Source organism: Gallinula chloropus, assembly GCF_964237585.1.
Source record: "Gallinula chloropus genome assembly, chromosome: 1".
NCBI classification, from domain to species: domain Eukaryota; kingdom Metazoa; phylum Chordata; class Aves; order Gruiformes; family Rallidae; genus Gallinula; species Gallinula chloropus.
The window spans coordinates 60,771,444-60,794,015 of NC_140085.1; the positions used below are offsets into that span (position 1 = coordinate 60,771,444).

The 22,572-nt window shown below is 36.7% G+C and overlaps 1 protein-coding gene across 1 annotated transcript in view; it reads right to left on the reverse strand.

The window, feature by feature from the left end:
• PTPRQ (protein tyrosine phosphatase receptor type Q) overlaps nucleotides 1-22,572 on the reverse strand; it is a gene marked incomplete at its 5' end in the record, with an annotated part of 135,484 nt that overhangs the window by 91,725 nt on the left and 21,187 nt on the right. The window contains 11 exons of the mRNA XM_084272853.1: nucleotides 325-497; nucleotides 2,110-2,256; nucleotides 3,028-3,156; nucleotides 6,277-6,526; nucleotides 7,920-8,119; nucleotides 10,170-10,239; nucleotides 14,048-14,274; nucleotides 15,078-15,189; nucleotides 16,085-16,245; nucleotides 18,088-18,348; nucleotides 19,840-20,002. Coding sequence (XP_084128979.1) covers nucleotides 325-497; nucleotides 2,110-2,256; nucleotides 3,028-3,156; nucleotides 6,277-6,526; nucleotides 7,920-8,119; nucleotides 10,170-10,239; nucleotides 14,048-14,274; nucleotides 15,078-15,189; nucleotides 16,085-16,245; nucleotides 18,088-18,348; nucleotides 19,840-20,002 — 1,893 coding nt within the window. The remainder of the gene's footprint in view (nucleotides 1-324; nucleotides 498-2,109; nucleotides 2,257-3,027; nucleotides 3,157-6,276; nucleotides 6,527-7,919; nucleotides 8,120-10,169; nucleotides 10,240-14,047; nucleotides 14,275-15,077; nucleotides 15,190-16,084; nucleotides 16,246-18,087; nucleotides 18,349-19,839; nucleotides 20,003-22,572) is intronic.

The window sequence follows — 22,572 nt, forward strand, 5'->3', positions numbered from 1 at the left end:
CTTACTGTTAGGTCACCCTATGCTGCAAACAACTCAAAGGCTAGGAATTAAAAGGCTGCGGGCTCTGGCTTCCTGCCTTCAGTGGCTAAGTAATTCTGGATCATTCCACCAGATTTATTTATTGTTTTCTGGTTGTGGAAACAGCATTATCGGAATGTCTTTAAAACCCAGCCAGAGAAAGACGGTGGAGTGAGGAAGGTGGCTTTTAAAAGCATTGACAACTCATCTGTGGTGGCTAATTCCATAGTCTGTACCTATCAGATAAGGCAGAGAAGCAAACTGAATCTAGCAAAGAAACCCATATTAAAACAAAGAACTGAATACCTTATTTTGTCCTCCAAGAATCGTGTTCTCTAGAGTCACCTCTGTTTCCTGCACACGTACTTTAACTCTGTACTGGGTAATGATTCCATTTGGTTGTCGTGGCTTCCTCCAAACAATATTTATATGCGTGGCTTCTACTTCTGCTAGACGTAAATCCGACACAGCACCTGGGACTAAATATTCAAGACCAAAGTGGATTTAATTAAACATCTTCGATTATTGCAAGCTTTCTCAGCACTGTGTGCAAAGTACAGTAGGCATTCAATCAAATTTCATATCCTTATCTTTTGAGTTGCTGCTGTGCTGATAGTTACTTCACATGGGTTTATTTGGCAAACAAGTTACAGTTCTAAAAATAAGCACAGAGGTTTGTTTGGTTTTTTTGTTTGTTTTTTTTTTTTACATGTGACTTATGTACAAATAAGATCAAATCTCAAGATAATGTAAATCAGGATAGCTCTTCTAAAGTCAGTGTGGAAGCAAGACAACCTTTGCTAACTTACTGTAAGTAAAAAGCTGAAAAAAAATACGATGCATCTTTCATTTTCATAACAGGTTTTGGTTCAATTTCTCCTTTAACTACAGAGTACTAATGATACTGTAATTTACTCAGGACTGCTGGAGATCAGAAACATTTATAGTCAATAGAATGATAGTCAGATTTGAAATTAATTTTTTTTTTCCAATATACTGCAGAAAAAGACAAACTTGAAATTACTTCCATAGTGAAGGTTTGTTGATTTGGCATTACGATGAGACATTCTGCCATTCTAAACCCCACGACCATCACCAAAATCCTCTTTGGCTTCTGACAGGGAGTTGAGGGAGAAGATGAGCACGGCTGTACTGAGTCAGGCCACGTCTCTCTGAGAGCTGAGAAAAGCTGATACTTTGGATACTTCAGGAAAGATTACAATAAATAAGGATAGGTGTTCCTCCTGCTGTGACAACCTGGCAGCAAGCATTGCAGCAATCACTGACAGAGACGTTTTCTAAATTTGTGCTGTGTGGTGTAAACACAACACAAAAATAACCATTTTGAAGCTGCCTGCCTATTACACGCTGATCCTCAAATTTTTCCTGCTTGCATTCTCAGCTGCAGAACCATAATTCTACACGATCTCGAACACACATAAACTTCATAAAATTAAAACTGCATTTCTGTTGAGCAAGGAACTCTCACCTAGTGAGCCCAAGCTCCCAAACAAAGGGGATGGCTCTGGGACAGAACCAACTGCTTGACTGCCCCAGGACAAGGCCTCGATGTTGGGTCTGCCTCAGCGTTATGGTCTCTGGTACAGGTGGCTCCACTGGAAACTGGTATGGGGCCTTGGATTCGGTGAAAATTAGCCAAACGAGATGTTTAATAAGAAACATCGGGGCTGAACAAACCAATCGTGGGGGAACCCTGAGCTGTTCTTTCTCTTCCACTTGCTGCCATCTAACGGATGAGAGGGGGCCCTGCAACTTAATTACCGTGCCTAAAAATAACCACTCGCATTCAGGTAGAATCGGCGTTTCTGTCACAATCCCCGAAGGCTCCTGATAGCAAGTAAAATTTAGTGACAGTGTAGAAACTCGAGGGAATAAAAAAAAATAAAAAAAGATGGAGAAATAAATCTACATCATCAATTTTTATCTAATTTCTTTCATTATCATCCCTCCCATAAGGTTCTTAAAATACACACATTCTTTCCTTTGCAAACTATCTCAAGGGTTTTCAAGGGGAAAGCAAAACTAGTTATCACATACAGCTCATTTACTTCACTCTTTATGCTTACTTACCATCTGCAGGAGTGAAAACCGTAAGGTTTGTCTTTGGCCCCACCCCAGCACTTGTCTCAGCACCAACGTACACGTCGTATGTTGTAAAGGGTACAAGGTTACTAAACACAAACTTATGATCTTTTGTGCTGTTATCCAGAATATGACCTGGAATGAAAAACGAGGAGATCCTAGCTCAGAAATTAAAACAGTTCACTACTGGCTTGTAGTAACTATAGCTACTTTCCAGGGTGATGAACAAGGAAAAGTCAAACTTATTTGTGACAAAATTAGCTTGGCATCAACCTCATTGGAAATAATACCAAATGCCTGAAAAAATCCCCCCAAACCATCTCAAGAAGACATGGGTTTTAAGAGGTGGGCACTTATTCTTTTTTTATAAATTCATTTCGACTGCTTTTTCTGTGTGGTCCCATAAATACCTTATTATACAGCTCATTTACTTCTCACTTAACTATATGGAGTTATGTAACTTCTTTAAACATTTGTGTTTGAGTTAAAAAAAGAAAACCCCACCAAAACAGACTCATACAGTTGAGTCTGAGTTTGAGGCGGAAACTTCTCCAAAAATCTTTAACAAAAAGAGAAAAGAATAAAGGTAAGCTAAAGAATGTTTTGGGTATATAAGCACCCTAATTCAGCTGTGAGTTTAGCTTGCCATCTCTCTAAAAGAATGGGGAAAGCCGGTTTCCTCCATTAAGAATATCTAATGTGAATTTCATTGCGTACTCTTTCTAATGATGGGCAGACTTGACCCTTAAAAGTGATCTAAAAACTATTAAAAAGCTTAACAATCAAAATGATACATAGTACTGCTTTCAAATATTTATTCTTGACTGACAGAAACACTAAGAATGCAAGTGTAAGGAAATAATCACAACAAATGAAAAAGAAATAAAATCATTAGTTCAGACTTGCCTGATGGTCCATACAGCTCAACTCTGTAACTAAACTTTCCTGTTACTATGGTTGGTGGATCCCACATCACTGAGAAAGACTTTGCTGTAATGTTGCTCTTGACAAAGTTTTGTGGTGGATCTTCTGGAACTTAAACAATATTGGAAAAAGTCTTTGAACATAAAATAATTTATATTAGGATTTCCATGAGCCAGCTATGCATTTAAAATAACCATTACATATTCTGAAGTGAAGTTCATTAAAATTACTTATTTTATCTCATTTCTTTAAGGTAATGCTTACAAAAGGTATCAAATAGAGCTGGTAGGATGCAAACAATCCTTAAAAGACAAAGGTGGTACGGATTCTACCAAGTTTATCGTGGATTCCATCATGATAGGTTACAGACAGATAATGCTCAATTATGATTGTGAGGCTCAGTAACAGAGACCTCACATCGGTTACATTTTTCTTCTTTAAACATGTTCTTTTTTTCATACAGACAGTACTTCATATTGAAGATTTCCAACAGTATTAATGATATACATTACTATCCTAAAAGGCAAATCTGGAACCAATTAAGCATGCAAAAACATATCACACTTGAACAGCTTGCTTTATTCATTAAACTATTCACGTAAATTAGTGAGTCCAATACTCAAGTGATTATGGAATCCGATCCCTGCCTTTTCTAAAGCATCCCTTACAGCATCGAGAAGTTAATTAGAGATTACTATTCAGATGAAAATCTGGATCCAAAGTAACTAAAGTGACACTTTTTACATCCATATAGAGTAAAAACAGACCTGATTTTCAAAAATGCTGCATATGCAAGTAAACTTATGGGAACTTCTTGAAATAAATTTCTATCCAAATCAGGTCTTTATATCATGAGTGAGATTTAAGCCAATCTGGAAATACAGACTGATCCTGTAAACAAATATGCAATTTAACTCTTAAAAAATACTATAATCTTTTGGAAAAACTAAAGTACATGTGAATGAAATGAAAAATTATGCCATTCCTGAAAGATATGCTATGGACTGATCAGTGATGACTACTTAATAATTCTTAGTTATGCAAATTGCATCAGCTACAATTGCACATAATTCTGAAGCATCATCTTAAGTGTCTGACTTTTTTTCAAGGTTTAAATCTTTTTCTCTTCGTAGAAGTGCCTCCCTTTGAGAGCCATCCCAGCAAAGGAAATATTTGCATACTGAGTCTTCAAAAACAGATTTATAATGAAACAATTTTAATATACTTTTTTCAAAGTACCCTATTTCAAAAATTGAAGCAAGAAAAAAGTCATCTTTGTCAAGAATGCAGGAGAGCTTCAGCATGCCTCAGAAAGTTCTGGTTGGAATGGGACAGAAATAATTTTTGGAATTTCAATGAGCTATACAGCAGGGACATACATGACCCTCATCTGTGTAGTGAAATTGGCATGGCAACAATTCCGTGTCATGCTTCTGTGTGAGCAGGAAAGTGATATTCAATACAAATGCGGTCTCCATCCTCCCACTTGCTATCAGAAATGACAATACATCATTTCCTCTCCTTTAAGCCTCATCTCAGACACTCCAGTGTAGGATTGAAATGTGAGGTTGGCCATATGGGAAAACTGGTAAAAATGGTAGCAGTGGCTAGTGTGACACTAAAGAGATTCTTGTAAGAACCAAGGTGCATGGAAAAGGGGAGTTCAGTAATTACAGAGAGACTGGATGATGGTGCTTGATATTGGAAGTGGAAACTGTTACAGTAATTGCAAAGCGACACTCCTAAATCATGATTTTACTACATAGGCTATACATATATATATATATATAAACTGTGTCAATACAAGATGTAAAAACATCTTTCCCACTGAAGTAAATGAAAGGTAAGAAAATAAAAATAATTAAGCAAAACATCTATTAACTCATACTGTGTTCCTAACAAATCACCAAGCAAATTTACAGCTGCCTCTGGAGAGGCTCCTCAGCACACAGACATACAAGACTCACAGGGGAGGGAGCACTTTAACAAGCACCTGAATGCTCATCAGGTGAGGATCTACCAGAGGTGGATCCAGAAACTTGGGTGTACCACTGTGTTGCTAAGAGGAAGGACTTGAGGCTTGGGCCATAAGGGCTGACTGTGCCTGTGGCCTTGTGCACACCACACAGCCACTCACACTGACCAGTAGCTCAACCTCCCTTTTCCCATATTTAAACACATGAACCCTGAATGTACAGGCACCCAGTATGCAACGACTGAAGGTCTTACGTGTTCAAACAGCTGACCTTTTTCTAGGTATTTGGCAGAACTAAACCTCATTGAAAAAGCTTCTAATCACTTTCCAGGGTTTTCTCATTACCAGAGCACCTATCCTAGGATGCTAACAGGGTGAAAATAAGCCCTGGAAATTAGCCCTGAGATCATGAGAACAGAAACTTTCCAAAACTACATTAACCCTAGGCAGAACAACAAAATAAGGATATTTTAATTCTGGGAAAGCAATTCAATGAACAGCCTTTTCATCTGAACAATGCTATGAATTCTGGGTGTATGAAAGGGGAACCCAGTAACAAACTGTGTCGGGCAAAAGAAGGATATACTAGCAAAAGGAAAGCAGGAATAACATTCTTCTAGAATGCTTTTTTGACATGGCTCTATTAATAATGTTGCCCGCTATGTAAGACACTATAAAGCTCCTGCTCTTGGACAACCTTTGGTTCCATTTCTAACTTTCTCAGTGCATTACAGGTAATCCAAAACCAACTTTCTTAGTGTTTAAAGATATCTTCAGCACTGAAAAATTTTCTGCAATAGGAACTATGGGACAGGGATCTTCCTTATACTGCTCTTTTTTCTACGAAGTCAAAGAAGCTCTAAGTGCATTGCTATGTATACAAAGCACATACTTTTTGAATACTGTGCCTGACATCATATCAATTTGTATTTTTAATTCTCCTTCCAATGTGCCATTATTTTAATTCTGAAATTATCCTCAGGTTTTCATAACGTTTGATCCATCCTGGGCACACTTTGGTATCTTTGACTTTTAATAACAACTGAGCTCCCACTCACTCTATGCTATTAGACACATTAATAGGTGTATATATACTTCAGTTGAGTCCATCAGATAAAATTAAGGAATTCCACAAATACAAGACAATGATACAGACAAAGACAGACTTGTACTGAAGAATCTTGACACATAACATCACACTGACATTTTGAAGTGTTCATATAAAACTGGTATTTCCATCTGCAAGCAGTGTATACCTGATTCTGGTGTCCGGACAATTGCACTGTCAATGTAACCTGCTTCAGTGGTAACGGCAGAGACTTCAAAGAGATAGGTGGTATATGGTCTGAGGTTAGTTATAACAAAACTAATGGGTTCATTCCAAACAGAGCTCATTTGACTAGGTGCTTCTGTACTTGGTGTAACCGTAGTCCGTGAAGGAATTGTGGATTTGCCAAATGTAGTTGAAGGAGTGGTAGTACTCCACAAGAAGGATTCACTGTTCTCCTACAAAGACAAAATATGAAAAATTAGAAGCTGCATCTATAGCCTTTAATTTTAAATATATGTAGAACAAAAACGGCAGACCACCTTTGAAATAGAATTACCCCAAATTGGTTCTCCTTTTTATGTTTTTTTATACCTCAATTCCCCAAATTTAGGTTATTTCATTAATAGACATTATTAGTACATCCTGATAGTGACAGGGTTAGAATTTTCTGCTTTATCCCAAAAGTTCTCAAATCAGACTGAACAGAACCAACTCTCTAAAATTCCTTTGATTAATCCCAGATTCCAATTTCAGTGTTCAGTCTCTTAAAAAAAAGAGCCCTAGTGAGGCTGTTCTACAACACATGTATGTTATACACACTATACACGTATATATATCATACATATATCCATATATAATGGATGAGACCAGACAAGGGTTTTCTCCAAACCCTGTCAGGAGACACTCTGAAAAACTGCTAGACATACAATAGCCAGTGCTTACGATTCAATTGGTGGTAGTGTCTTTTCTCAGTGGGAAACTTCATAATGCCTATGATATACCCAATAAAATCTGAAACTAAAGTCCTAAAAAATTTTCTAATTAAAAAATACACTTTTTATTAAAATACTAACAGTAGCAATCTGAAAAAAAAAACCTAAGCAACACCACCACAAAAAGAAAATAAAAGAAAAAAGAAAAAAAGACAACTTTACATCTAGGAAATCGTAACTTCTGCTTTGAATAAAGAGGAAATGAAGAATAAATGCTGGAAAATTTTCTTCAGGTAATTTTAAAAGGTATACATTGGTTACAGGTCCAGATCCAATGAATATTGAACATTCAGAAACTTTTCAATGAATTTAAGAACAACTCAGACTCAAACTTTTTTTTTTAAATCACTCTGCTAATAGTAGATCTTATTTTGATAGAAAAATTATTTAAATAATGTTGAAATTTGATACATAAAATGGGGCATGCATTAAAAATATAAAAGGCATTGTAATACTATATATAAGTTTTTAATATTGCACTATGTCTGCACTGTCAAAACATATCCCTCATAAATTCTGGTGTAAACAACAAAAATTAAAAAAAAAGAAAACCCAAAATTATCTCTTTCATCATTTTCTGTTAAAAGGACACCAAATTGACCCTTAATACTTTTACTTTGATTAAACTGAGATTTTCAAGGAAAAGTATTCCATTTAAACTATTTTGGGCAGAAAGGGTTTTCTTCAAACCATTCTATGATTCACGATTATATCTTGCCTAGGGCCTGAGTTTGTAGCATATTTGGGATTGTTCTGAAAAGCAAGCCTCCAAATTTTTTATGTCCCAAAATTCAAATGGAAAACTACATGCTGTGTCTTGAGTCTATTTCTAATTTAAAAGGTTTATAGCACTTACATTACATTCTGGTAACCTCCCAGACAGAAGGTCCTCTACTTTAACCAAGACATCTTTCACTACAATTCCACTTCTTGCATGTTTCACACTAATCTTGAAACTAGTTATCTTTCCATTTGGTTGCCGAGGGAGAAACCAGATCAGATTTACAGCTGAATAATTTAAGGCTTCAACTGTGAGATTCACTACTTTACCTGGAGCTTGAAAACAAAACAAACAAAAGCAGTGAGACATATTTTTCTTCTCAGCACTGAAAAAAAAAAAAAATCCCATTTTTTTTGGTAATGTCATTTCTAGCTTCCAAAATCTGAAGCAAATAAATAACAACCATCCACAAACACATGTAAAGCAGCTGATAGGCAACCAGCTCTTTTCCAACATATTTTAAGTGAGAAATATAATTATTTCAGTCTCAAAATAATACAAGAATTGTTTGGTCCACTTACAAATATTTTTCCTAGAAGTAACTCATTTACTGTGTCAGAACTTGCAAATTTTTGTTTATTTCTGCTTAAGAGCATATGACAGCTCTGGGTGTTTTATTTCACTTTACTTTGTGTCATCTCTTCAGCTGAATATAGATTTTTGATAGCTTCAAATAGCTCGATTTAATTTGGATATTCACTACTATTATAGAAATGGTGGGTTTAGTACCAGTGACAGTTTCCAGGTCCTTTTTTTAGAGCATATGTAATAATCACAGTGCAAAGGAATGGGCTGCAGCATCTGAATGAGATTTTACAAGCTATATGAACTTCCCTGAGAATTAGAGCACAGTGGCTCCCTCCTGTTACTGTCTGCATGGCACAGGCTGTAGAGGTTCCTGCAACAGCTGGCCATAGTACTGAGGAGAAAATGCTAATGCTGCCTTAAAAGCATAAACACAATTACACATCTTCCACAGCTGAATTGAGAGAAATCCTCCAAACCTCATACCTAGATCTTGCTTAGGCTCTGCCAAATCCTTTTACCTCCCATTTCCCCCTTTCCTCTTCTCCTAGACTACAGCCTTTATATTTAAATAATTCTTTCTGTCTAACTTTCCTGCAATAAACTGTAGCTCTTCATGTTGATAGAGATGTTGGGGTTTCTTTAACCATCAAAGCAAGAGTTAAAAAAACCCAAAAAACTGAGAAGGTAAAAGTATAAGGGACACTCACCTAGAATTTGATGAAAGCTTCAAATTACATTTATAATAAAGAATTTCAGCTTTAATAAAATGTTAATCAGAAATGCATCAAAAACTAAAAGGTCATGTTCTCGTATGGAGAAATGCTGATGCCTCTGCAAGCATGAGTAACTGAAGCTCATGGAAATAAGGTTTTCTACCAACAATAACACACAAAGAACAGTTCGAAACAATGATTTCACATAGCTCCACGTGGTAAGTTTACTAACCCTTTCTCATATTTTGTTTTATAACTCATTGCATTATCCCAGAGGTCTGATGCAGAGTGAGGATTTCCTGTCATTAACTGAGATTCAACACTCTGCTCTTTGCACAGCTACAGAGACCAACTAGGAGTCCCAAACACAGAGGGATGGTCAACACCAAGGCAGCACAAATTCTATATTCCACTAAGACTTGTTCACCTGAACGTAACTGGCCTGGTGCCAGCTCTTCAGCCAGGGCCCAACTGCTCCTGGAGTGTGTGCAAGACTGCAAACACTAAATTAATAAATATTATGCATATTCAGACTATAATTGTTAAATCTTCAAAACTATCAATCCAAATTTTCATTTAAATAATGTTTGGGTTGGGTTTTTTTTTTTCCAGAACTAATAAGTAACAGCTTAATAAAATACATTCTGTGCTGGGCTTTGTAGAGAAGGCACTTGAATCCAGCACTAAACAAATATGGTTTGATGTAAGTATGCGATGCCAGAGCAGATCCCACAACAAAGTCTGTCTCCTAGTACTGCTCCAGGCAACAGCAAATGGATCCACCTGAGAGATTGCTCTGTTCTCCTGTGACCTTGCTTTCTAGAAGCAGCCTGCCTAAAAATTGGCATAGGAAAACCCCAACAGAAACAGACTTGCATATTAGAAACCCCTATATATGCACACCCTAAATGATATTACTAGCAAATAGGACAAAATCCATCTTTCCCACTGAGAGAATAAGCAAAGTGTTAAGATACTGTCTAAATGCATCAGAGCTTGTTCAGTTATGAAATGTGCCATGGACACTATTTGAACAAATTAGAGCGGCTTTAACTGAAATAATTAGCAGCTTTATTAAAATTACCACTTTCCGCAGTCTGAAAAAGAAAAGGGTCACTAAATACTCCAACACCAGCGCTGTTCTCAGCAGCAACCTAGAGAAAAAAAGTGCCATATCAGAGAATCTATATGATATACAGTTTCAGGGACTATTAAAATCTTCAGGGTATACAGAGATTAAATTTCTAGCTTTTAAACTACAGATATACAGATGAAAATGCTTTTTGTAGCTGCATTTTAAAAATTATACTCCACTTTTAAATGTGTGTCCTGGTTCTGGCCAGGCCAGAGTCCCCAAGCAGCCAGCACAGGTGAGCACACACACCCCCACCCACAGCTCTGTAAAAGAATCACCTTAAAACAAGAACAATGTGAAAAACTAAACTGGAAAAAATATGAAACAGTGCAAGAAATTAAGAAAACCACATGTGAATACCTACACTTCAAAAGTGCTGGGTTCTTATTTTATGCCAAAGTCAACAGTAAGAACAAGACCAGCAGCACTCTCTTGCCTTACCACAATTCACTTAAAACAGCTTCCCCATTCCTATTTTACTTGTACTATAATTTAAAAGAGTAAAAAGGAAAATAGTTTCTCTTTATTTCTTGAATTCCTGAACTAGAGCAATTGCAGGTCAACCTCCCTCAGAACAGACACCCAAGGAAAGCATGTCTTTTGGCAGAGAGGGAACAGTGGATGCACTTAATGGTGGATGTGCCTCCACACTCACAATCATAGCAGTCTTTCCATGGACGGGCAGTACACTGACATTAGTAGCATTTATGGAGATAAATACAACAACAATGCTATTTGCCCTGCAAAATAGGACTTACTGACAATTTGAGTCAGTGATGGGCCATGGCATGCAATGCTTAAAAAGAATGAGGAATTAAGTCTGACTTCTTATTTTGAGAAGTGGCAGAAATGACAAAAGATAAAATAAACAGAATTCCAACAGTGATGGCAAGAGGTGTTTAGCAAGGCTAAAGCTGGCAGAGCCATCTCCCTCCTCACCAGTGCCTGGGAACAAGGTATGCCAGTGGTGCTGAGGGAGCTGACTGCAGACTGTGGGAAAAGCAGGGTGAGAAGGGGCATGTGCACTACTGGGTGTGGGTCACGATGGAAGTGACAGCATGCAGGGGATAGTGAAGGGCAAAGAATGGTAGAAGCCAGTAGGTCAGAAAGGAAAACCATTCTAATCCCTTCTTGGGACTAACCCCTCCATCTTTCAGAAGACTGCAAAGGTATTTAAACTAAAGCACCAAGCTGCAGCAAACTACGACAAAGTAGTACAAGGTAATACAAAAAACTTAATCTAGGATGTAAAGAGACACATATGTCTATGACCACTTCCCTGTGCAGTGCATGCTCTGCTTGGTGAAGGAAAATCTGTATCACTGGCAGCTCTCTCCTGAACTATACAAACACCTCCTCTCCACACACTCATGTCTCATGACTCCAGACGATCCTACTTCTGTGCCACACAGAGAACGACTTGAGACATCCTTAAGCGTTGATGAATTCTACAGTAACTGCTATACCTGGAGATCATCAGGGAGCTGACAAGCAATCAGAAAATTCTAACAGTATTAGTATTGCATTATATAAATCTAGTGGTATGTTCTCACCTAAACAGCGATTTTTTGTTCTCTCAGAGTAGGTATTGTAGAAAGGGTTCAGAAAGGAAAATTAGCATTAAGACAGACATAGAAATTCCCATTTCATATGTTTATTTGACAATAATTCAAAATTACTGTGACACAAATATACAAAAGTTTGCATGGTAAAGATGTTGCCTACACAAACTGATAAGCTTTGAAGAGAAAATAGAATGAATGCCTGCACAATGTACTGTTAGCTTGTAGAGATCAATGCCAGAGAGAGCTATAGAAAAAAGATTAGAAATATTTTGAAAGGACAAGTTTGCTATGTAGTTAACAAAGTCTTATTCAAAGTTCAATTAGCTGCAGTTCACATTTAAAAGTATTAAATTTTATGCTTTGGTTATGTTCTTATTAGTTATTTAAGCTTAGAAAAAATCTTGAGTGCATATATTTACAAAATTATCGATGATCAGATGTTCAAAATTATTCATAGCTCTTTAGGATTTAACATAATATCACTTTTGATGGCTATTTCTTTAATTTTTTTTGTTGGGTGCAAAGAATTTCAGACTGAGCTGTTACAAAGAGACTGGAAACCCATATCTAAAGCTTATAAACTCTATTGAGTTTAATTTTTTACTCCAAAAATTAATGAAAGAATCACAAGAGAAGGAAGAACATTTAATGTTTATTTTTGGCTACATGCATGAGGCAGTAAAAGCGTTTTCACCTGAACAGTTGTTATATCCATGAGGTTGCTCATGGGTCAGATGGTCGGGGTACCCACCAAAGCAGTAGGTAACATAGCTTGCCAACACACTTATTTACTTGTGAGAAAAGCCATGTGGTCCCTGCTAGACAGAGGTTGTTGGGTCACAAGACACTTTCCTGAGTCAAATTCTGCTCAAAGATCAATGTTTCAGGCACCAGCAATGGGAAGGATTGCCTCCCACAGACCTGAGGGAAAATTATTGCTGAGCAAAACAAATTATTCAAAATGTCCCAGTATCTTCCCAGGAAAGGCTCATATGTGGAGCAAAGGGGATAATTTGCAAAACTTTTAGTAGCAAACCCCACAGAAGTGCTAGTGAGGTACCCAGAACTGCAAACTGAATTCTCTTAATTTCATCTGTCTGAGGAGACAAAACTGCTTACTTTCTAAGTAGATAGTTTTTTCAAATAGTAACTGAACTTTTTTATGTTTGTTTTTTTTTTAACAGATGACTGGAGGGAGGAGATCAAAGGATAAACATTTCTCCAGCTGAGGATATATGGGCTTTTATCAGTATGGTTGTCAACTAGATTCACAGTGAGCAACCTTTACAGATTGGCAGGTATTCCTGCTTTCTTACACACACATCCCACCACCACCTTCACAAAGAATCACTGCACAGCCCTATCCCTAGTTCCATAGTTTAAGGCTTTGCACTGTGTGAACTTACATGGTATAGAATGAAGGAAAGCAAACACAGAATTTTATTTCATTCTTGATACTGAAAAGAAGCACCTCTCCAAGGTTCTCATCCATGACTAAGTCAGGAGAAGAACTGTCTGGCAAATATTACTAAGAGGGTAAGAGTTAAAGTCTCTCCACCTGAAGAGTTTGGAGATGGATCAGGAGGGCCTAATCTCAGTGTAAACAAATCCCACATATAGAAGCCATGAAAACACATGTACTGATTTTAGCGGTAGATATTCACCGTGAACATCTAAGCAATAAAATCTATGGAATGGCAAGGGAAAAGGAGGGCCTATTTTATTTCAGGAGATAACATTAGGGAAAACTCCCAGGCTAGGGAAACCAGGTTAAGGTGTTTACAGGCTACAGTTAAACAGATAGTCAAGTAAGAAATCTCCGTCTTAAACTAATTAAGTTTATAATCAAAGAAAAAAGTATGTAGCTACATGCTTTTCTGAATCTAATTGAGATGATTTAGAAAACCACATGTAATAGCCAAAGTGTACCAGTTGATTCAAAAGATTAAATGTTAATTAAGATGGATTTAGATGTTTTTTAAAAGTCTACTTATTGCTTTTGATATTTTTACCACATAATGCCACACATCAAGAATATCTATAGAAGAAACTACGTTTTAATAAGATTTTGGTTGGAAAGTTAAAGTGGATTTAAAATACTACTGCTGTAAACTAAGCAAATACCCAGCTGATGTATTTTGTTATATGGCAATAGTAATTAGTAAAGTCCTTCAGAAAACACTATATGCACCTACCATATACTCACACATTTCAGAATAAACTAGAATTCCAAATACCAAAAGGCACATATAAAGCTTTTACCTTAATTTCGTAAGTTGTTCCAGGGTTAAGACTGGTAAGAAGAACTTCTAAACTGTCTGGTTTTGTTGTGACCTGTGTGTAAGCTGTTTGCATCCATGGGCAGACCTCTTTATATTTAACAATATAGGAGAGAATTCTCCCATTTGGATGCAGTGGTGTATTCCATGACAGCAGGATCCCAGCAGAGCCCACTCTTTCACCTGCAAGGAACACAGGGGGCCCAGGATCTGAAAAAAGTAAAAAGTAATTACTTTATATATACAGACACACATTCACACACACAAAAACATTTTTTAATGAAGTTTCCAGATAATGAAGACATCTTCACAGCTTCTATAAAGAAATAAAATCAACTGACAGCATAAACCAGTAAAAACACTGAAAACTAATGATGTGCTTTTGAACAAAAAGCTTTTTCCTGGCTACAATTCTGTTACAAAAATGATTAAATGAAGTTTGGAGCACCAGGAACATTCTTTTATAAAAATGTAAAAAATGCAATGCTCAAGATCTTCATGGACAAAACAGAGATTAATCCCAATGTAATATTTGAGATATTCTAACATGCTTAATTTAAGCTTCTTTTCCCAAAACCATTCAAAACTAAACTGGACTCTTACAAAACACATCTTTGGATATGGCTACATTTTTTTAAAATGCCTCTGAAGTCTACCATTCTAGATATAAATTGACATATGGATTTTACTATATGACACATTAGCATTTTTTTCAAAAGTTTATAAATTGTTCTCCTTTATGGTTTTCTTTCTTTTTTTTTTTTAAATAGCCAAGCTAATGGGTTAATATAACTACAATTCACATCCAGAGGTGCCACTTAATATGTGATAGAGAAACTCTCATGATTTCATAGAACACCTCAGATTCAGTGTATTTTTTTATGGCTAAAAAAAGATTAAAAATTCTAATGACTGTTCAAAACTCATTATGATTTCTCAGATATTGCTGTGCACAGTATCAAAAACATAGTTAAAATAATTCAACAGAATTATATCCATCATTATAAACTCACTTGTCACGTTTGTTGTCACTGTTCTACTTGCAGGGGAACTGTAGACTGAAGAAGAAACTGCAGCAACTGTAACATTGTATGTTGTTCCAGGAATAGAATTGGAAAAAACAGCCTGAAACAGGACATAGGTTTAAGTATTTTACCAAGAAACATGGAAAAAAACCCAAACCCAAAAGTTTAAGCATTACATTCCTGAAAGTGATCTGTTAATATATTTTTAGACATATAACAATATTTGCAACAGTAGAAGTAGTAGCTACAGTACAGCATTTTGCCATCTTAACTACCCCTCCACATAAGGTTTGTATAGCATTCAATATTAAAGAACAACAAAATTAACTATTAATTTTATCACAGAATCGCCTATCAGTGTATCTATAGAGGTATCGTTACTGTTATCAAAGTAAATACAAAGCATTATAAAATTCTTTTTTGAAAGAATAAACGCAAAAGCAGCCTGAAAAGCTTACAAGTTTCTCATCCTTACGCTAGTCCATCTTTTGAAACAAGCATAATTAACAACTTTCTAGCAAGCATTTATATAAAATACCTGTGTCTTCGAAGTTCCAGTAAAAAACAAAAGCAAAACAACCAGAACATCCATTATTTCTGTTAATATTATTAAATTTTCCAGCCAGCGAAATCAAAAAGTGCTCCTATTTCTTTTTGGTGGCTTAGCAGTGAAATGGTGCCTGCATTAATGATTTAAGCACAGATCTTCCTGGCAAGTGCACAATTAATGAGTCTGTATTACTCAATAGCTCTGCCCTTCCTTTCTTAAACTATTCATGAACCCTTGGATGACTGGCTGTATCCTTCTAGTAGTAAATTCACTACCTGCTGTTAGGTAACAAACTTTGGATGCAGAAATTTGCTCTCACCAATTTCTCATTAATACTTTCTTGTTCATATTTGCATTAAATAGCTAACAAGGGCAGCTTGAATTCCTCATCAGCACAGTGCGTAAGAAAAGCTGGCCGTGCAAGTCCTGTAATAAAAGCACATACTTGATACTCCCTAACTCCAAGATCTAGGATAACAACAGAACCATGAGGAGGAATAAGATCCACGTGAAATCTGTCTACATGTCCATATGGTATTCTCCAATACAGTGAAAAAGAGTATGATGAAACGTTGAAGAATTTGAGCCCTTCTGGCTTTGCAGGTTCTGAAAGAGAATTGGGGAATAAAAAACATTAACTTAAATAACCCCCCTGACAAACATAGTAGTAGTTACAGCTGAATATAAAAGCATCCAGGAACAATTTACTTGCTACATGAAGGATAACTGCTATTTAGCCTGGATGCAGTGGTACATTACACTACAGTTGCTATACTACCTCTGAGACTTGGTTGATAACCTCCCAACTACACAATGCAGACATCCCTGTTTGCAGAAAGCAAGCTCAGTGTTCCGCTAACAAGCTCAAGAATCTCTGCACAGTCCTGGTGTTACTGCTGCCCTCAACCTTAAAAGTAGCACTGCCACTGTCATCACTGGGGCTACTGTAAAATCTAAGATACAGCTGATACTAGCCCTAGGGTAGTTAACTCTTTTATACTCTTGCTATGTTTCTAATACCACTAGTTCCATGAATTCTATGGAGTTAAGTTCACCAAATTTGGATGGTTTAGTCCTTTTATTAAAGCCAAGTTTTCACCTAGTCCTGTCAAACCATCTCACTTTCTCCCACCCTTAAGCATACCTTCAAATCTGTATCATCCACTCAAAGCCCAAAAATTAACCAGATTTTATCTTCATCAATAACTCATTAAAACATTATCTACTTTTTGTATTCTATAATTTATCCACCTGCGCAACCCATAGCCATGTACATGTCTCCTTTCTACAGCTGTTCCTGTGGGTATCTCCCAGAGCAAGCCCAGATGTTATTCATGACATTTGAGAATTGCCACTACCTTTGCACTCAGTCCTCTCTCTGCCTTCCCAATATGATTCTTCAGCATCCAGACTAAACCATCTTGTACTGCTTATACACTAATATCACACTGTGCAGCCTGAATATCGTCTTACTTCTACCCTGAAAGAGTTCCACTCCTTTCTAATTTGCTGTAAATCTACTTAGACTATATATCTTTCAAGATCTCTTTACTTTGACTATACAAAGCTGCAGAACTGTTTGTGATTACTCCAGTTTTGCCATTGAATAGCCTATCTGAAATATTAATATATCCAAATATTACATTTAGATTTCATATTCAGTCTGTATTTGCTTCTATGTTTGTTTAAACTTGTTGCTTTATTTTAAAGCTGACAGAACAAAACCCCTCCAACTATATGTGCTGGTGTGCTAGTGTAACTGAGAGTTAATTTCTTCCTTTTAGTACACTTTTATAAATCTTAAGTCCTACTGTTATCATCAGTACTATTACTTTCGTGGATCTCAACTTCCTTTAAAGTTGGATTTTAAGTTTATAAAGGGGTTTTTTATATAGATTGTCCTCTGAGTGTACAGTTATCACAACACTCAATGTCATCTCTTTACCTCAGCTTGATTACTTTTGACTCAGCAGTAGAGAGGATCATAAAAAGCCCTTGTGGAAAAAGAAATTTAGTCCCATGAAGCTAATGTTCTTCCTACTATTATCCCATGCCTGAGAATTACCCTTCCCACTGATGCTGAAACAAGCCTCAGTTCTACCCTTCTGCAGATTTCATCTGGGAATGCATTGTGAGTGTGGTTCACTCGAGGCTCATTGCACCTGCTATTTCTCTCTGTTTCATGCCCATGAACCTACATTTCTCAACAGTAGCAGTCAAAAGAAATGCAGCACAGCTAAAGAAATTACATTTCTGGTAGCGAATCTCTAGATGTGGCTTGAACAGTGTGTGAGTAACCTATGTCCGCAACCACAGCAAACAGGAACATGGAAGATCTCTGGAAATTCCAACATTACTCTATAAAGCAAGATGTACATAGCTGCATGTGCACTGTTGTTGACAGCTTCCATTCAGTGGCAAGGAGAAAAAGCAAGAAACTGTACAGACCTGTCACAATTTTGATGAAAGCAGAAGATCCTTCAATATTGCCTCTTAGTCTCTGCAGTGTGAAATTATAAATGCCCCCAGCAGTCAGGCCTGTAACACTGAAGTCAGTCAGTGCTCCTGGAATCCTGAACTTGTTTATAAAGGTGCTGTTTGATAGAGATGCTTTATAGGAAGTGAAGTTAGTCTTGGTTGGATTCCATGTCAAAGTGGCAGATGAAGTATTTACCATTTTTAATGCCAGACCGCATATCCCAGCGGGTTCTAAAGTAAAAATTATTCAGATTTTAGAAGTTTGTATGGATACATAATAAATAGTGGCATTATGCTGCATAGGGTAAAACCTGGGGATGTTCCTCCTGTGTGGACTATACAATCTATGGAAAAAAATTCCAGACTTGTCAGATCTTCTAAAAGAACTACTAACATTTCTGAGGAAACAAAATGAAAATAGAACACTCTGTAAACAGAAGTGCAGACTTTTTTCAGTTAAAAGTTTTCTAAAATATATCATAGGCTATATAATTTTAGAAAACTGTTCATCTGTTCAGTTAGGGATACAAAAAAAATCACATAGTCTCAGTGATCTCTTTCTTCCCTTTTTAATATGCCTTTCCATTATATTAAGAGTCCTAAAATCACATCTACTATTTACAAATAGCACCTCCATTTACCTGTGCAGCACACCTGTAGTTGGAAAAGAAAAAAATTCAATTCCTCCTGAAAAATACATCTTGCAGATTATTGATTTATCGTGCTTGAAGCTTTCTGGAAAATGCTAATTAGCATAATTCCATTAAGGGCTGGATTATTCAGCATGAAAACAACCCTGAAAGTTTGCCATTAAAACAATACAGTAATCTCTCCGTAATCTAGCCATATACTGGACTCACCCACAATACTCTTGAGGATAAAAAGCACCTTCAGGACCATGATGATGATTATTCTGCTGTGCTTTTCATTAACAAAAATCTGCAGAACTATGTCTAGTTTTTTTTCTAGAGACTGAGTCATCTCGGAGTAACTAAGTACAGAGCCTCCCTGACTTTTAACTGGGTTAAGGAGTTATAGTCCAAACAAACCACAGAAAATCTATCAAAGAAGGGAGGAGGTCCTCCACAGATTTATGTGTGTATAAATCTAGGAGTTGATTTATTTTCTGACCACACTTAGCTGGTATTTGTCTGCTTTGGCAATCCAGAATCCAATAGATATCTATTCCTTCAAATCTCTTCCACAAACTCACTCTCCTCTTTTCATGCTTTATCACAAGAATGTTGGAAAATCTATGCTTGCTCAGACAGGAAGTGGATGCAAGATACAGGCAAGTTTTCTGGACCTTGTTAAACATAACTCCTCTCAAGCTTGTACAGCAGCAATCTTCCAATCTCAGAACACAGGCTTGCAAGAATTTAAGATAAGCGGAAACAATTGTAAACAAATTGCAAGGTAATTCTTAAAGTATAGGATGCTATTCTAGCAAAATCTTATTCTCCCAGAGCTGGAAGGATTTTTGTTAGACCACCACTTTTTTCAAATGGGTATCTGCAATTATGTCTTCATATTCAGCAAGTTACATACAAGGCTCCTGTTTAAACTCTCACATGAGGAAGCAGAACTTGCCCCTCAAAGTTTAAAGTTTATTTTTGAACTTTGTGACCCTTTGAGTCACTTACAATAATTTACCACCTCTGAACATCACCTGTTTTTCAAAAGGAAGAATATAAAAGGATAAGTTATAAGGTATTTCCTTACTTGTGATGACTTTTTTCTCCACAGCCACAGAGGAATCCAAGCCTTTAATTGTCTTTAACTGAAAAAAGTATTCTGTCCCAGGAGACAGGCTTTTCACTACAGCTTTGCTGTCATAAACAGTTCTAGTAAACAGCTTTCCATTATTCATCTGACAATATGAAAGCTATGGAAGGAAAATAATTTCTTTTATCAGACTATTTCACATCTTAAAAGCAACGTTCAGGGATTCCAACTACCTGTTTATACAAAAATATTTACAATATTTTCCATATTTTAAAGGAAAAAAAAATCAATAATTTGGCTCTAGCTTTATATTACGTTCCATAAGGTTGATCCACTATTTACTTAAAATTCCTTAATAGCTCACTAGTGAAAAGAGTGACTTTAATCTTTTAAAGTAGTTGTAGCAAGTGAAGTCAAGTCGTGGTTTACAGGTGGCATGTTTTTACTCTTGGAGAAGGATAGCAAAGTGCACTCTGAGTGCTCTCTCACCCAGCTGTACTGATGAGCTGCACAACTAGCTACAAGGTAGAAAGAATGAGAATAGCCAAGGGTAGAAGAGCTACCTGTGGATTAATCAACAGGAGGAGGAAAAAAAAATATTCAAAAGGGAGATATTTTTGAAATGTCTGTACCTTTCTTTAAAAACACCACAAATATTAAAACCAAAATCAAAAACTAACCAAGCAAAAAACATTGATGTACTGTTCAGAGCTGAGATTCTGGAGTCCCAAGGAATCAGCCACTCAAATCTGCTCACTGGTACACTGTGAAAACTCACTTGTTTTAGAGTCCCTGGAGAGATTAAGAGTGCTGGAGACAACAAGTAGTTGAAATTTGGGCACTTAACTTCTAGAGGCTATGAGGGTTCCTTCTGACCTCCCAGACAATTCCCTAGGTGAGAAAAAAAATCCTAGCAATGTCCTTTCTTGGACATAGAAATCTTTCTATAGACACAGAAAACTGTGCCTGCAGACTGTTTCATACTTGCACTAGTGAAAGGCAAGATGCACACCACATCTGCCCTGAGGAGGAGGGCTCTAGAAAACATCTCCAGCACACACACATGGTTTCTCAGCCAGGGCAGTTAGATCGAAGAGATCGAGAAAGTTTGCAACTGCTTACATCAGTCTGTCTTGTCCACCACCCCTCACTTCCTCCTACAGATGAGGGATATTCTACACACAGCAGTGACCTGAAAGCGCTTGGGTTCAAGTGCTTTCATTTGGGGACTAACGATCTGATACCCCTCTGTATATTTTACCAGCACAGTACCTGTTAATACACACTAAATCTTGGAGACTGTCATCACCTTATTAGAATTACAGCACTGCAAAATGCTAGGAGCAAAGCTATAGATTAAAGATTTACATCTAGTATAAACGAGTCAGGGAAGTACCTTTTGTGCACTCTTCGTTCTACAAACTACAATATATTGCATAGAAAGCTGGTGAGCTGGGATAATTAATTTTAAATGATTAGTAAAATGATCCCTTTTTATGCAAGTGCACCTTCCTAAGCAACCAGTCTACTGAAGCCTTTCTCATTAAAGATTTAAAGATAAGCTCATTTATTCAGACAAAGCACTGTCTAGTGTGGCTGCTTGCTCTATGAGATGCTGAACAATAATACCATGGCATAAAGGTCAATATTACAGATGACAATTACTTTCCACAGGATGGTAAAAATAATCTGGGCATGCACAAAAGTATATCTGAACTGGCTGAAAACATGAATGAGGGAATTCAATTTAATTTGAAAATTTGTAAAAATACCCCAGGCTACAGCAAACAAATTGTGCTGTGGTAGGTTAACTGGTTAGTCTTACTCATTCAGATCAGTGCAGCTTTGCACTAATGAAGAGAGAAGAAATGTGTAAGAAACTATACTAAGGATACTCCGATTTCAAGTTCTGGGTAAGGTTATAATTGAAGTCATGGGGATGGGGGAGAAAAATATTGTGATGTTGTGAGACATTGTGACACTGGGGTACAGCCTGTGTAAGGCCATTAAAGAAAAGTTCTTTGTCTTACAATAGTTCTACATACTAAAGAACAACCTAGTCAAGTAAATTAACTGTACTAGACTGTACCTTGAAATATTTACTGATTTGAATGACACATTTAAAGAACAGTTTACTATCCCAAAGCTTTATTGACTGCATGACCGTGCTCATACAGTGAGTGCAAAATGCAAACGATAATACAAGACAGCCTGCGAAAGCCAAGATACAAAAGAGAGACTGGTGAAAAGTCGTAGTGAAACAAGATCCACAGACAAAGCATTTAGATGTCATAGTGGATTGTTTCTGATCAGAGAACTGAAGAAACAGAAATAACTAGATTTTGTGCCAAACCTTGTGAAGGATATGGTTCAAATCACAAGTGCTGAAGAGCCACTCTAAAACCTACCGTGAAATGCAGCTTCTTTGTAAGAATAAAAATTAGAAGTTCAGCATAGTGTCATTTCATTAGAAAAGGAGAAACACTTTAAAATAATCAAGCAAATAAAGAGGAAATTATGAGGAGCACCCAAAAGTGTCATGGTATGAAAAACGTTGAAATGCAACTTCAATACACAATATGCCCCTCAGAAAGTTTGTAGAGGGAATGTAGAAATAGCGAAACCATTTTAGTAACAAAGAGGATTACTTTAAGAAAATATACCCTTAAAAACTGAAGATCATGTCCAGCTAAGAAAAAAAAAACCTCTATAAACCTGTCTAATTCATGC